Source organism: Cydia fagiglandana, chromosome 18 (genome assembly GCF_963556715.1).
Source record: "Cydia fagiglandana chromosome 18, ilCydFagi1.1, whole genome shotgun sequence".
Classification (NCBI taxonomy): domain Eukaryota; kingdom Metazoa; phylum Arthropoda; class Insecta; order Lepidoptera; family Tortricidae; genus Cydia; species Cydia fagiglandana.
Genome location: NC_085949.1, coordinates 13774559 through 13788408, shown reverse-complemented (window position 1 = coordinate 13788408; position 13850 = coordinate 13774559). Strand labels below are relative to the sequence as shown.

Below are 13850 nucleotides of genomic sequence, written 5' to 3'. Positions count from 1 at the left end.
ATGAATTTTAGTTCAAGATGGGACTAAGGAACAATACAAATTGTGGGATTTATGGTCAAGGGCCTAATGACAATGGAATGCAATAATTGTTTGTTACGCCCCCGTGAATTACTTTAGCATTGAATGTTGAGCCCGAAATTGAAAGATAGGGTCATTACGTATGTTCACCGTCCAGTGCCTGGGCTATAACCGCGAAAATCGAAGTTCACAAATTTCTGGCATTTCTCTTTGTCACTCTTATTACGCCTTCATTGGAGTGAAAGAGAAAAATCCCCGCAATTTGCGAATATCAGCTTTCGCGGTAGCCCCTCTGTTTCCTTCCACTTGGCGTAGTTCACTAATCTTGCGTAGATGGTGTAGGTGTAGATACCCCCTTGGATAATTAAACAATAAAATTTAGGGCAATAGTTTCAATCGTTGCTGGGGCCACAGTAGATGTTAACTGGTATCTTAAATTTATTTTTCGTTATTTGCAGATATTATAAGAAAAATTCTCATAAAACATTTCGGAACACACGCGTTGATGGCAAATATAATACAGTATTGAATCCTAAGGTAATCAGAAATACTGTGTCTATATAAATAGCTTTGTGTACTTTGTATCATATCATACGGCTGATTTATAACATATACATATACACGGTGTAACATGAGCAAACCGAATAATTTTAACAGCGTATTCCTGATCATATTTAGAGACAAAAATGTCCTATAAACTTTTTTGAAATTCGCCTAGTTTCAGAGATATTATTAATTAAAAAAAAACAAGTTTTTATTGTTACATAGTGTAAAAGGCCTTTTTGATGGTGATGTTGCTGCTATGGGACGTAATCTAAATATCCTTATTGATAGATGTCAAAAAGTGACAAGTAACGCTTAGCAAAAAGTAGGTTCTACGAAAAAAAAATGTAAAAATCAATTTTAAGTGACAAATTTACCAATAACATTTATTTTTTATGTACAAATACATTCAAAAAATATTAAAAACCAAAACAAAAAAAATTTTTTTTTGGCGAAATTGAATTGAACTCATATTACATTTTTACTTCTTTTAACCTCAGAAATGCGTGGTTAAAATTATTCGGTTTCCTCATGTTACACCGTGTATATGATTTATGAATGACCAAAATACCTGTTTTTCAGCTAATTAAACTGACACAAGACCATAATCATGATATTGTAAGCACGAAAATGTATCAAAATAATTCTTCAATAAGCAGCAATTATGCAAATAGTGAAGAGAAATCGAAAACACATCACATCGTTAAAATAGGTGAATTATACTGAAAATTATAGTATTTAAAAGTCGATTAAAGTAAGGGGTACGGCAGCTGTTCCACCGGCGACCGTGAGCAAAAAGCGTTTTTCTCTGCAGGCAATTGTTACATCTACAAGTAAACTGGTCGCTTTTTCGCCACCGGCCAGACAGTTTCATAAATTTGCTGAGAGATAATATATTTGACCTATTTTATGTGATAGATGCCAACAAAACGGAATCAGAAGATCGAACAAATCTAACTCGGACAGCACGTGGTATCTCGGCAAACCGGGTGTGGAGTATAGTGCAAATATGGCTGATAATCTACATTATTCTAGCCATCCCTCTATGGTGTACTATAGGTAAGATAATTTATTATTTGTATGCTGGCTTGTGACCGTTAAAAATATTGCTTGTTCAAAATTAATCTTCCAGGTAGAAAAACCTAATTTTCTAAATTTGCGCCGAAATTTACTGGCAAATTTGTACCTATAAATGTTGTATTATTTTCATTGGGCTATATATCTGAGTCGAATAGTGTAATTATCTGATAAATTCGACTTAATAACCAGTTGCTTCTTTATTGAAGAGCCCTATACTTTAGTCTCTTAAAACTTCTATACTTCGCCGTGCTTTGAAACTCAGTGCGTTTATTAGCCAATTAGACTCCTGAGTGTTAGAATGAATCCTCTGCCGAATTTTATGTCAAACTATGTAGGTCGAAAGTATTAATTTATGACCCATTTCGTACCTGGTCATAGTGACAATCAATATGAAAGTCGCTTCTTCTTCAGTCGGTCCCTCAATACTGAGGATCGTGACATCATATCCTTCTGTTGAAGACCAGGTACCTCCATAGGGTTCTGTTTCCCGCCATGCGATGAAAGTCGCTAGAGAACTCTATTGTCACTGTGACAAGGTACAAAATGGGTCATAAATTAAAACTTTCGACTGTACCACGCGTGGCTCGCTCCGTGATTTCATCGCTTTGCTACAGGTAGCTTAAAGTACGTCCGCCGCTAATAAGCCGTGCGTAACGCTGTCGCCACCTAGCGGCCAAATCTATCCCGGCCGTAACATACGTTTTGTTAGAGAGTAAGTCTTCTGTGCCTAGTACTATTATTTATTCTGTGACTGTACTCTCTAATTCAGGTCGTTGTTGCTGCTGTCTCGTGTGCAAGTGCTTCAAGGCCCAAGAAACAATAAGGGAAGCAAAATTATACGCAATGTGGAACCCTCCCGGAATGCTCAGGAAAAGTACAGGTGACGTCATATACACTCCTTCGGAGAAAGAGAAGGAGGCTTATGAGGAACTCGAGCATTTAATAAGGACTTTGTGAGAGAAGGATTATAAAACGACAGTGCTGTTACTGATTTCTCGACGCGTTGGTAAACAAAAACATCAATTTTAAGGTTCCGTACCCGAAGGGTAAAAACGGGACCCTATTACTAAGTCTCCTCTGACCAGACGGTCGGCCGGACGGGGATAAGACCTGCCTGCAGACAGACAGACGTCTCACGAACCGTGATAGCTAGACAGTTCAAATTTTCACAGATGATGTATTTCTGTTGCCGCTATAACAACAAATACTATAAACAGAATAAAATAAAATATTTAAGTGAGGCTCCTATACAACAAACGTGATTTTTTTTCGCCGTTTTTTGCGTAAAAAATAAAGTAATGGTACGGAACGTGCGCCAGTCCGATAGGCACTTGGCTGGTTTTTTTTAAGACGGAAACCCACAAAGGAAAAGAGACACGGAAAGAAGGGCAGAAGAACATTGAGGACGCAATTAAGATACCGTAACATGTGCAGGGCCGTACAGCGCCATCTAGTCAAGGGGCAAATTGGCGTGTTTTACAATATATTGGCCTACTTTACGCGTCTTACCCCCTTATTCATGAACGTTTACTAAAGTTAACAAGCCGATAATAATCGTTTGTCCCTTTCCATCATACCAATACGTCGGATGGGGACAAACGATTATTATCGGCTTGTCAACTTTAGTAAACGTTTATGAATAAGGGCGGTATTTGTCTAGGGTAGTAGGTGATGGGATGGTATGATGTTGATGTTTACATCGAAGTTTGTATTGACCCACATGAACTATATTTCTGAGTAAGGAAGGAACTATTCATTTTGATAGTTTTGTTTAATGTAAAAGTTAATAACACAATAATGATCATAGTACCTATTTTATTACGCTTTATCAATAATAAGGAGATTTTTGTTCAATAAAAAGTTTTTACATACCTCTATGATTTGATTGGCTTTAGAGAAATCATTGTGGTAGAGTGCCAATGCCACCAAGCTGTTCGGTTTCGCCAACATTACCGAGATGAAGTCGATGTTTCCTTTTGTGGAACTGGTAACTGTAATACGTAATTTTATTATTACACCATGTAGACATAATTTAGATAGACAAGTAATCAGGTAACCATGTAACCCATGCAATAATTTTGATAGTCCGTCTGCAGGGTTTACGCTCTGCCAGGCGTGGCTCACTCCGCGATTTCGTCGCTTTGCTACAGGTAGCTAAAAGTACATCCGTTCGACCCCAATTTTGGGGTTTGCCATAAGCCGCGCGTGGCGTTGTCGCCACCTAGCGGCCACATCTGTGCTGATCGTGACAGACGCGTTTTGTTAGAGAGTGAGTCTTCTGTACCTAGTACTATTATTTATTCTGTGGCTCTGCGCGATAAGTGTTACGTCAAGTTTAGCGCGACCATACATTAGCACTGCCTATAGTCTGTATCTTTAGGTATTAAATAAAAGCCAACAAAATCTACCCTCAATTGGCTCTTTAAGCCAGTTGAAGGTAGATGAAAACATTACACGATCAAATAATGTAGGTTAAAGTCAGGTTGTTCAGTGACTGATCCAGCCGGTTTTATACCAACCAATAAATGTTATAACTACCCGAAAATGTACAATTTATTTGTTTGTTTTTATTTAAATACCTAAGATACAGAGCAGTCTAATAAAACATGGTCTTCTCTTTCCAGAGTGACACAAGCCTACGTCACAATAACATGGCCGCTATATATAGCGCTATCGCATATTATCATATAGCGCTGTCGCATGATGACTTAGGCTTGTGTCAGTCACGTGACCACGAAAAGACGGGAAGATAGTACCAGGCGGAGTACATTATTATACCATGATACAAAGTATAGTGGGTGAAAGCGCAGTGTAAAACACCCTATATGAAAATGAATTCCAGAAAATCTTACCATCATCAGTAGCTGATATAGTTGATGCTAACATCACCTGATCAGCATCAGGCTTAGGGTTCGTGTGTCGTCTCCGCACCCGCAGCTTTCTCCTAGAGCTCCTCAAGTCAAGCTCGTGATCCTCCTCCTCACTGCTGTCATCAACTTCAACATAATCCAGGCACAGTTTCAGTTGCAAGGGACCCGTGTCGGGCGGGAGAGTGGACACTAACTGCAGCTTCCAAAGAGAGTGGTTCACAACCTTCACAAGGCGTTTCAACCTCGACATAACCACGCCATCTGTGGTTTCTGCGTTCACATTGTCTTCCAAAGACTCTAAGCACAACTTCAATGTATTCAGAACAATCTGCATCGTCATGGCGTTGCACATGAAGCCAGCACTTGCGGTCTTGTTCCCTTTCGGATTTTTCACTTGTTTTTTTGAATAAAAGTATGAACAGTCTGAATGGGTGCCGCAGGGGAACTCTTGATAATGTTCGTGGCAAGAAAAGAACTCGTATCTTAGGAAGAGGCATGCGAAAATGTTCTCGATAACTTCGATGCATGCTTGCATGGGTTGTATGGATAAGACCACGCGTTTTACTTCGTCTAATGAAGTCGTGATTTCAACAGCATCCTCAGAGCTTTCAGCTGCATTTAGTATTGTATCTATTATTTTGGTGATAGCGCAATAGCTGTTATAAGTCACTATGTCCCAGTTTAGATTCTGATCACCTTTTGGTCTCCTGGTACTCCCTTGTAATGTCATTAATTCCGTTATAATATCATTGTTTGTATTCAAAAGTCTTGATACTTTATATCTGTCTACTTTTGGTAGCCTGCACACTTGGGAAATTAATGCTAGAGCACTTTGCGTCAGAGCCTGGCTAAATATTGACGTGGTCATGATTTTGCAATTGTTTTCTAAACAAAACTTAATTATAGTCAACTCTCTCTTTACTTCTGTGATGTAGAACTGTAGCTGTTCATCAGGAGTGGAATATGTGTCCAGGATTGAAAATATATTAGTTAATTGGTGAACTAGAGATGGTAAGTCATAAGTTTCTGGGCTGTTTGTCAAATCTATAAGAACCATTATGAGTATTTGCTTAGTAAAGTTGTTGATTTTGAATGTAACATTCTTCATATCGTGTAGTTGGTGCTTGTACACTTGAGCGGCTTTCAAAAGCCAGTGTGTCTTGTCTTGGTAACAGAGTTCTAGCATGTACTCTGGAGTCAATTTGAATTCCTTCTGCGGCTCATTCTGCTGTATAAACTCAGAAGTGACCTTTAAGAGTTCTGGTCTTTCTTGTGGTATTAACCCAATTAGAATCTGTTTCTTATACTGTCTGTATGTGTCATCAGATACCAGTTTGAGGACTTGTTGAGTAAATTGGGGTACAAATTGGTCTTCCCATTTCACCAAAGACATAAGTGTGATTGTTTTATCAATGCTATCTGTTGTTGACAGATCGTTTACTAGCACTTCAAGATATAGTGTCTGAATCTTGTTAGTGTTCAAGTTATTTAGCTTGAGATGGAACTGCAGGTACCTCAGGATGATGGAGGTGGTGACTGGGTTGCTGATGAGGTTTCGCTTCAAAAATGCTAAGGTTTCATTTGATATGTCTCTACATGGTTTGGATTCCTCTATGTCATAGAAGAACTGTAGTATTTCCTGAGGAACACAAGAATATATTTGTGATTATAATACAAAACAATTGGACATTATAATATAAACCCTTGCTCATCTTGGATTTAATAATATACAATTTTAAAATAACCCAAAATGCAACAGCCATTGCCTGGGTAAACATACCATTATAATAATCTTAACATATTTAAGTAGGTAGCTACTACAATATAACAGAGATGTAGTCTCTAATTCAACAACCAAGAAAAGGATGCATGAGGAGATAATTATTTTAGTAGTACATCAAGTCAGTCAGTCAGTTAATAGAAAATCAATGAAGTACAATAATATTAAATTATGGTAGCACAATAGATTAATCTAAGATCCATAATATTTTTATACAAGTATGAAACAAACTCATACTGTGTCCCACTGACACTGCTTTAATTTTGTATAAGAATTGAAGACCTACTTATTTAAAAATCAACAATTTGTAAAAATATATGTTTCCATTTCACATACAAATATTATAGTTGTAAAACACAAATAATAGTTTGTAATGATTTGACTCACCTCAAAGACCAAGGGCGACAGGTCGTCGAGGAGGCGTAACAGATATTTCAGTTCCCCCTCCTTCATTTTTTCAGGTCCCTCCATTCTACCAGTGCATTTAAAACTGTTTCTAACAGTATAAAATGCAACTTCTACTTCCCACTGGAAGTTTCCTTCATTATGATACTGCAAATAACATTGTACATGTATCGCCTTACAGTAAACAGATAAATTAATTATGTCATTTGTTGTTTATCATTTCACCCTCCTACAGGTCAAAAGTAATTCATTCACTGGCGGAATCGACTGTTCCTATGTAGATAGTAATAGTCGACGAGCCTACTACTATCTACTAAGAGAAATAAATGTTACAATCGAACAAATCTACGTAAACCCCAAAACAATATACGAACCAAAACAATGCTGTTACTGGACGAGAAGCATACTCGGGCTTTGAAGGCAAATTTGTCAGAAACCAGAAAATTATTATTTCTACAGATTATGAGTCGGCACTTGTGCAATATCACAAATTTACTGTTTATTTATTAATAAATTGTCTATTCAGCAAAACTCGACCGTAAATCTAAACCTGTCACTGTCACTTCACACACAAAGGTGATGTTCTAGACATGGTTTTATCTGCTCTTTCCTGATAAATGTTTTATTCCTATAAGATAAATACAACTTTAATTTATTCAAACAAGAAATACATGTAATATAAACAAAATAAAAACAATTATAAACTAAAATTAAAACTACATAAAGCTACAACTAAAATAAATAAGATAAATTAGTAAGTGAGAAATAACTTGAAATTCAAATTTAAGGCCAAGCGCGCACCACAATTTTAATTTTTGCGACACGATTTTAGAATCACGCTGTAATTTATCGCAGAAAATTGACTGCGCGCGCTGCTGCAAAAGTCGACGATTTGTTCATTCTCGACATGGATTTCGTACCAGTCGCTTGTCGTGAAACAATATGCAATCGCTGTATGACTTTGAGTATTTATACCACAAAGGTGATCTCCTTCTATTTCTATAATTAAACGGTCAACATCTAGCGTCTCATCTTGTGACTCCATTGGAGAAGCAGGTTATGTTGACGCTCGGAGAGCGAAATGCCCACTGAGGTCCGGGGTGCGATTTTATTATCGCAGTGCGCGCGGGGCCATACAACTCCGTATGCTGCAATTCACTTTGCGACAATCGCGTCGCGAGCAGTCGCGGAAAAATGTGACAAATCACAATTTTAAAATCGCTGCGATTTTTTTGTCGCATATGCGCGCACTGCCATATAAACACATACGTTACATTTCTGCGACTAAATTATCGCGCGACAAAAAGTCGTGGTGCGCGCTTGGCCTAAGCCCCCATTCGCAGGAGAGCTTTTTCAACGCGCGTTAAAAAAGCGTTTGAATGACACAAATGGATAACCATGTATGTATTCACACGACAGCGCGCGGTGGCGCTTTTTATCAAGCGTTGTTGGATTTTCGACTTTAGGCCTTGGTCGTTAAGTTGAATTTAGAGTGTGGACAGATTCAAGCGCTTTTTTAACGCGCGTTGAAAAAGCTGTCGTGTGAATGGGGGCTTAGTCATTGCTAAATTTCGAATAAACCTTTGAGCGGATCATCAGAGCGGCTACCGCGAAAACCGAAATTCGCAAATTGCGGGGATCTTTCTCTTTTACTCCAATGAAGGCGTAATTTTTCGGTATTGGCGGTAGCCCTACAGGGGATCAAATTGAAATCAACGCGTATAGTAATATCTGAAACTACCTGTGATATGACAACTGTCAAAGGCACGTCAAGAAGTCAAATGTTCACGCCTGCCTTTTTGGCGAAAAGTCGGAAAATTAAAAATTACAATGTGATGAATTGAAAACATTCATCTTTGGCTAAATTATCTTTTCTAACGTTATTTGAAAACAAAGCGGGCGTTCTTTGTTACGTCTTTCTTTTAGTTTCTGTTTCGTTCCTTTATAATGCGGTTAATAGCGCGATCTACTTTTTTGAGACAAATATCAACTCTGTACTGCAAAACAAGTAGCAACAGAAGGCGAGAATGCGATGTATTTGTAAGAGAGCAGAGGCCTATTCTCGGAAGAAGCTCCTTAAAGCTTCTGCCGCTGGGTTGTGCGTATTACTCGGACGAAAAGAAAAACTTGCTTCAGTTGGAAAAGAAAGCTGAGGCACTAAAAGATGTGTTCGAACAAAAGAAAGAACAGTTAAAGGACACAGAACACAGGATAAGACAGCGGGGGGAAGAGCTGGTGCGTGATATCAAACATCAGAAAGAGCTAACTGGGCAAAAGCTGCGGGAAAAGAGGGAGCATTTAGTGAAGGATATTCTTGAAACAAAAGCCAAAGTCAGAGAAAGGTTTGAGGAAGCTGTTGAGGTGAAATCTTAGTTTACAATCTTAACCTACCTGTATCTTAGTTTACAAAAAGATCTGTAATATTATTGATACACAATTTTAATATTAAAATTATCATTCTTCTCTTAAATTAACTTGTTTGACATACAATGTACATCTGGTCTCCCGCGATACAGGCCTAGCCTAGTGTGGGGACTCCTGGATTCTCTGAATGTCTAGTTAGTTATGCACAACTCTTACCAGAAACTCGTGTTGTTACCACTGTATTCTTTCTGTGCAATAAAATATTTTTTTTTTTTATTATTGTCTGTTACAGAAAGATAGAATGTTCACAATACCCAATTTCCTGTGTGTGACCAGGATGGCAATATCCCCGTACTTGGGGTATGTAATTGTACAAGACGATTATCACTTGGCTCTTGGTTTATTGACCTTTGCTGGAGTTACAGACCTGGTAAGGAGACAATTTTATTACAATAAGATGTTATTTCCATTCTATGAATAATAAATACTTAAATAAACACACACAGCTTAAAGATTATCCGAGTTCCCAGTACAAGCAATCCTAGGAAGCACTTTCTATCAAACCGCGTCGTACGCGAGGCGAATAAATTACCAGAAACAGTGATATGTGCTCCTTCAGTGAACAATTTTAAAAACAGACTTGACAAACACTTAAAACAACTAACAAAATGAACATTAATCGTTAAAAAAAACAAGTGCAGTGATATACACGCATCAGCTTTCAGCTGCTAGTGTATTAAACAATATAATATAATAAATAAGTAAAGTAATAAATACAAAATTCATTATAAATAAAACTCTATAGTTCATAGAGCCTTTGCCCTATCCTAAATATTTTGTCAAAAAGCTGTAAATTTTGTATTTTCAACATAAAAACAATATTTGCCTATTTTTAAATGCTGGTTATTTTAGATATAAGTTAAAATATTTCGACGAAAAAACTCAAACCTATATATTTTTATTACCATATTTCAGCTGGACGGTTGGATCGCCAGGACATGGGAGAGTCAGTCCTCCCGCATGGGCTCCTTCCTCGACCCGCTGGCAGACAAGATACTTGTGGCGACACTGTTTGTCACGCTCACCTGGCAGAACCTCATCCCGCTGTCTCTGACGGTGCTGATCGTGGCCCGGGATGTGGCGTTGGTTGTAGCCGCATTTGTTATCAGATATGTCAGCTTGCCACCCCCAGTAAGTTTATTTCTTTTTAGCTCAACATAATAATGTGTGACATAGGCTCATCAGGTAAATAGCTGCTCGCCTATAATTATATAATCAGCGAACTGATATACATGGAAGTATTCTGTCCGCTCAGTTATGACCCAACGTAAACTATTCGATTGTAGGCGGTGCTTACAAACTATTCGATTCGCAACTTCAGTTCGTCCGAGATGACAGTCAGTGACGGATGGCTAAATTGATTTATAAAAACAACGTTTTTTTGTAATTAAAAATGTCTTCATGTGTCGTGAAGTGGTGCAGAAGTTATTTTAGTTCATACCAAGGATAGTGGAATCACTTTTTACTTGTAGTAAACAGATAACTTCAGTAAAATTTGGAATAAACATGACGATTTGTTTTCAATACTACCGTGCTAAGCTAAAACGTAACAACTGCATACGACTTTCATAACAACATACGACTTTTTAAATTACGAGGATAATAGGGACGGTGTTATGCCAAATGAAGTAGACTATTTTATTAACTTGTGCTTGGTTTAGGTATTTTCTATATAATTATAAATGTAGTAGGTAATGAATTCTATCTTACAGATTTGTATTTTCCTTTTTTATTTCATGAGACGGAGCTGTAAAAAAACTACCTCATTCTTTCAAATTCATAATCAAATTTGATATTATCATTTTACATTACTTTCCATTCAGATTCCCACAAGATGCTATTCGCAGAGAACTATGGAAAAAAGCTGTCCAATTAGAGCGACATGAAATTAAGTGGATGCCTGGAAAGATATCTAGAATATGTTCTATTCATGAGATATAACTCGTGAGATAATCATACCCGGTCTCCTATATGTAGATACACTTCCACTGAATTAATTTAACAAATACACACATTATCTGAAAATGTTGATCATTTGAATCCACCCTCTACCGTCACATATATGTCGGTTCTCTCTCAAGCGATTTTTGACCCGATTCGTGTACCCATGTAAATTTTGCAGGCTGTATAGCCAGTCCGAATTCTAAGATTAAGTTTACCATACATTTACAATGGCCTACTTGATCTTAGAAAAACGGACAGACTATACCTGAACGTGACTTCGCACTGCCATACAAATTTATAATAAAATATACAAAATACTTATTATAGCGAAATACATTTATACAACAATGATATATTTACTTATGTTGAGTTAGTCTGTCATTTCATAACAACATTTTAATTAGTTATCTTTTAATCTGCATTAAATTATTATACGTGAATTATTTGACTGGTTCTTTGGCATGAACCTATCCCTGTCCAAGTCATATTCTAATCAAATATGAACCGCGAACTCTCAGCGGCCAGTACGTACAGCAAGAAGGTTATTAGCGGATTAATGTCGCTGATTGGTAGTTATTGACATTATATGCATTTCATCTACACTTAGCTATGTACCATTAGTGTAATAAAGATGACTATTATTTTGTTTACCAGCTTTGATTACAGGCTCTGTAAACGCGTCGTCTTATTTAAATGTAGGCGTAATTTTGTATGTGTGCTAATTAGGCCCGAGAATTTGAACGGTAATGTTCCTAAAGGCGGTTTCCATACTAAATATATGCGTTCACTGTATATAATAATAAAAATAAAATGGAAATTATTGATCAGACCCTCTTGTGAAAGGCCTCAAGCCAGCAGCAGCATATCTGTTCTATTAGGATATTAATGACAATGATTCATGTTTTCTACTATACAATTACAATTAGTATTTTTTTGTGGTATAGCCAGATTTCAGGGACTTTTGAGAAAATACTGGATTCACATCTTAAAGGCAGGCAACACACTTGGCACTTGCAACTCCATAATATACATATTTGGAATACATAATATTATTATAGTCAGATAATAAAATGGAGAAGTGGGATATTATCCTCTAGCCGCCCAGACATCAGACCTTGCTAATGCAAATGTAATTTTGATTTGTCAAAATAAATATTCAAATTAGAATAGAATGGGAGACTTTTTATAGGCCTAGAGGTTAAATAAAAATACTATGATGTTGTAATTAACCTTCACCTAAATTAGTTTTGTCAGCAGTATCACTTATCAGATTTATAAAACACATAAGTTTAATTCATAACATATTAATAGCATTTTATACATTTATATGACAAAAGATCCTCAAATCTGTCATTTTTTACAGAGAACACTGAGCAGGTATTTCGACGTGACACATCCCACCGCTCAGCTTGCTCCCACATTCATCAGCAAAGTCAACACTGCCATTCAGTTACTATTGGTATGTATTGATAACTAATTTAGCACATAGGTAGGTAACTATAGTATATATATATATATATATGTCGGCGGCCAATCGTAAGATTAGGCATATCGTAATGTTTTGACGATAGCAGGCGTGGCTCACTCCGCGATTTCGTCGCTTTGCTACAGGTAGCTAAAAGTACACCCGTTCGGCCCCAATTTTGGGGTTTACCACAAACCGCGCGTGGCGCTGTCGCCACCTAGCGGCCATATCTGTGCTAATCGTAACAGACGCGTTTTGTTAGGGAGTGAGTCTTCTGTACCTAGTACTATTATTTATTCTGTGACGATAGTCACATTAAACCAACATAGGTAGGATAGGTTCGTTAGGTTGCTTCAGATGCCCAGAAATAGGAGCCCCGCGAGGCGGGGCTCCGTCGACTCGGGGAACGAGTCAAAGATTTTCACGTGTCACGATATGCCTGATCTTACGATCGGCCGCCGACATATATAGATGTAGTAAGGTAAGAATGTCGTCAGTGGCGTAGCTAGGCGTGGGCGAAGTGGGCCGTCGCCCACGGCCTCGCGCCCTTAGGGGTCCCTCGCGCGAAGCCCCTTTGGGCACAGTGAAAGAAAAGGGCCTCGTAGAAGTCGTAGATGCGACTTCGCTCACGGCTAGATTACTTCACGCTGCATCACTGAATTTCGTACGCTGACCCGTCATTTCCTATCTCTGTCGCACGCGCATTTAGAAAGAACGATTGTTCTTTCATCTATTTCATTCTGCCGCATTAATAATGTTCTGTAATTTGGTTTTTTGACAGCATGTAAAATTTGAAATGAAATGTGTTCATGTGCCTTGCACTGCTAAACTGTGCAATGAACCTTTGCTCAAAGTATTTCAAAGAAAAACCCTCTTTATTGGTTATTGTCCAACTGTAGGAGGGTTGTTATTAACCCAATTAATGCATAAACTACTGCTAATACTTAATACCTAACCTATTTTATTAATGGATTAGTTTTAATGTTTATAATGTTAATTCCAGGTGGGCACAACCCTAGCGTCCCCCGTATTCGGGTACGTGGACCACCCCGCGCTGCACGCGCTGTGCGGCGTCACGGCCGCCTCCACCGTGGTCTCGGCCGTCAGTTATCTAGTCAGTAAGGACACATACAAAATCTTGAAGAAAAACAAGTGAACGTTGATCGGTCTTCCACAATGTTTGAAACGGGAAAGTGTAATAAAATGTACATATTATTTTTGTGTCTTTATTTCAACTAGCGACCCGCCCCGGCTTCGCGCGGGTTAACAAATTATACAACTAAACCTTCCTCAAGAATCACTGCCGGTATTCGAACTTCAA

General features: G+C 37.9%; 2 protein-coding genes across 2 annotated transcripts in view; one reads left to right on the top strand and one right to left on the bottom strand.

Annotated features, from left to right (window-relative positions):
* Window positions 1-7242, bottom strand: part of LOC134673092 (zinc finger FYVE domain-containing protein 26 homolog) — a 29275-nt gene extending 22033 nt beyond the window's left edge. The window contains exons 1-4 of the mRNA XM_063531030.1: window positions 7071-7242; window positions 6679-6843; window positions 4494-6150; window positions 3514-3632 (exon numbers count right to left, since the gene is read on the bottom strand). Coding sequence (XP_063387100.1) covers window positions 3514-3632; window positions 4494-6150; window positions 6679-6762 — 1860 coding nt within the window. The 5' untranslated portion in view covers window positions 6763-6843; window positions 7071-7242. The remainder of the gene's footprint in view (window positions 1-3513; window positions 3633-4493; window positions 6151-6678; window positions 6844-7070) is intronic.
* Window positions 7243-8478: 1236 nt separating this feature from the next.
* On the top strand, window positions 8479-13744 carry LOC134673084 (probable cardiolipin synthase (CMP-forming)). Its single transcript, XM_063531022.1, has 5 exons — window positions 8479-9057; window positions 9353-9490; window positions 10036-10251; window positions 12428-12523; window positions 13533-13744. Exons 1-5 carry the CDS (start codon window positions 8644-8646, stop codon window positions 13683-13685), a joined length of 1017 nt encoding a protein of 338 aa, XP_063387092.1. The 5' UTR covers window positions 8479-8643; the 3' UTR covers window positions 13686-13744.
* The last annotated feature ends 106 nt before the right edge of the window (window positions 13745-13850 follow it).

Bases quoted from the DNA above. Each gene is read 5' to 3' on its own strand.
- LOC134673084 (XM_063531022.1), top strand. From the start codon at position 8,644: ATGCGGTTAATAGCGCGATCTACTTTTTTGAGACAAATATCAACTCTG. The intron at 9,491-10,035 runs GTAAGGAGACAA...ACCATATTTCAG, and splicing joins TTGCTGGAGTTACAGACCTG to CTGGACGGTTGGATCGCCAG. The intron at 12,524-13,532 runs GTATGTATTGAT...TGTTAATTCCAG, and splicing joins CTGCCATTCAGTTACTATTG to GTGGGCACAACCCTAGCGTC.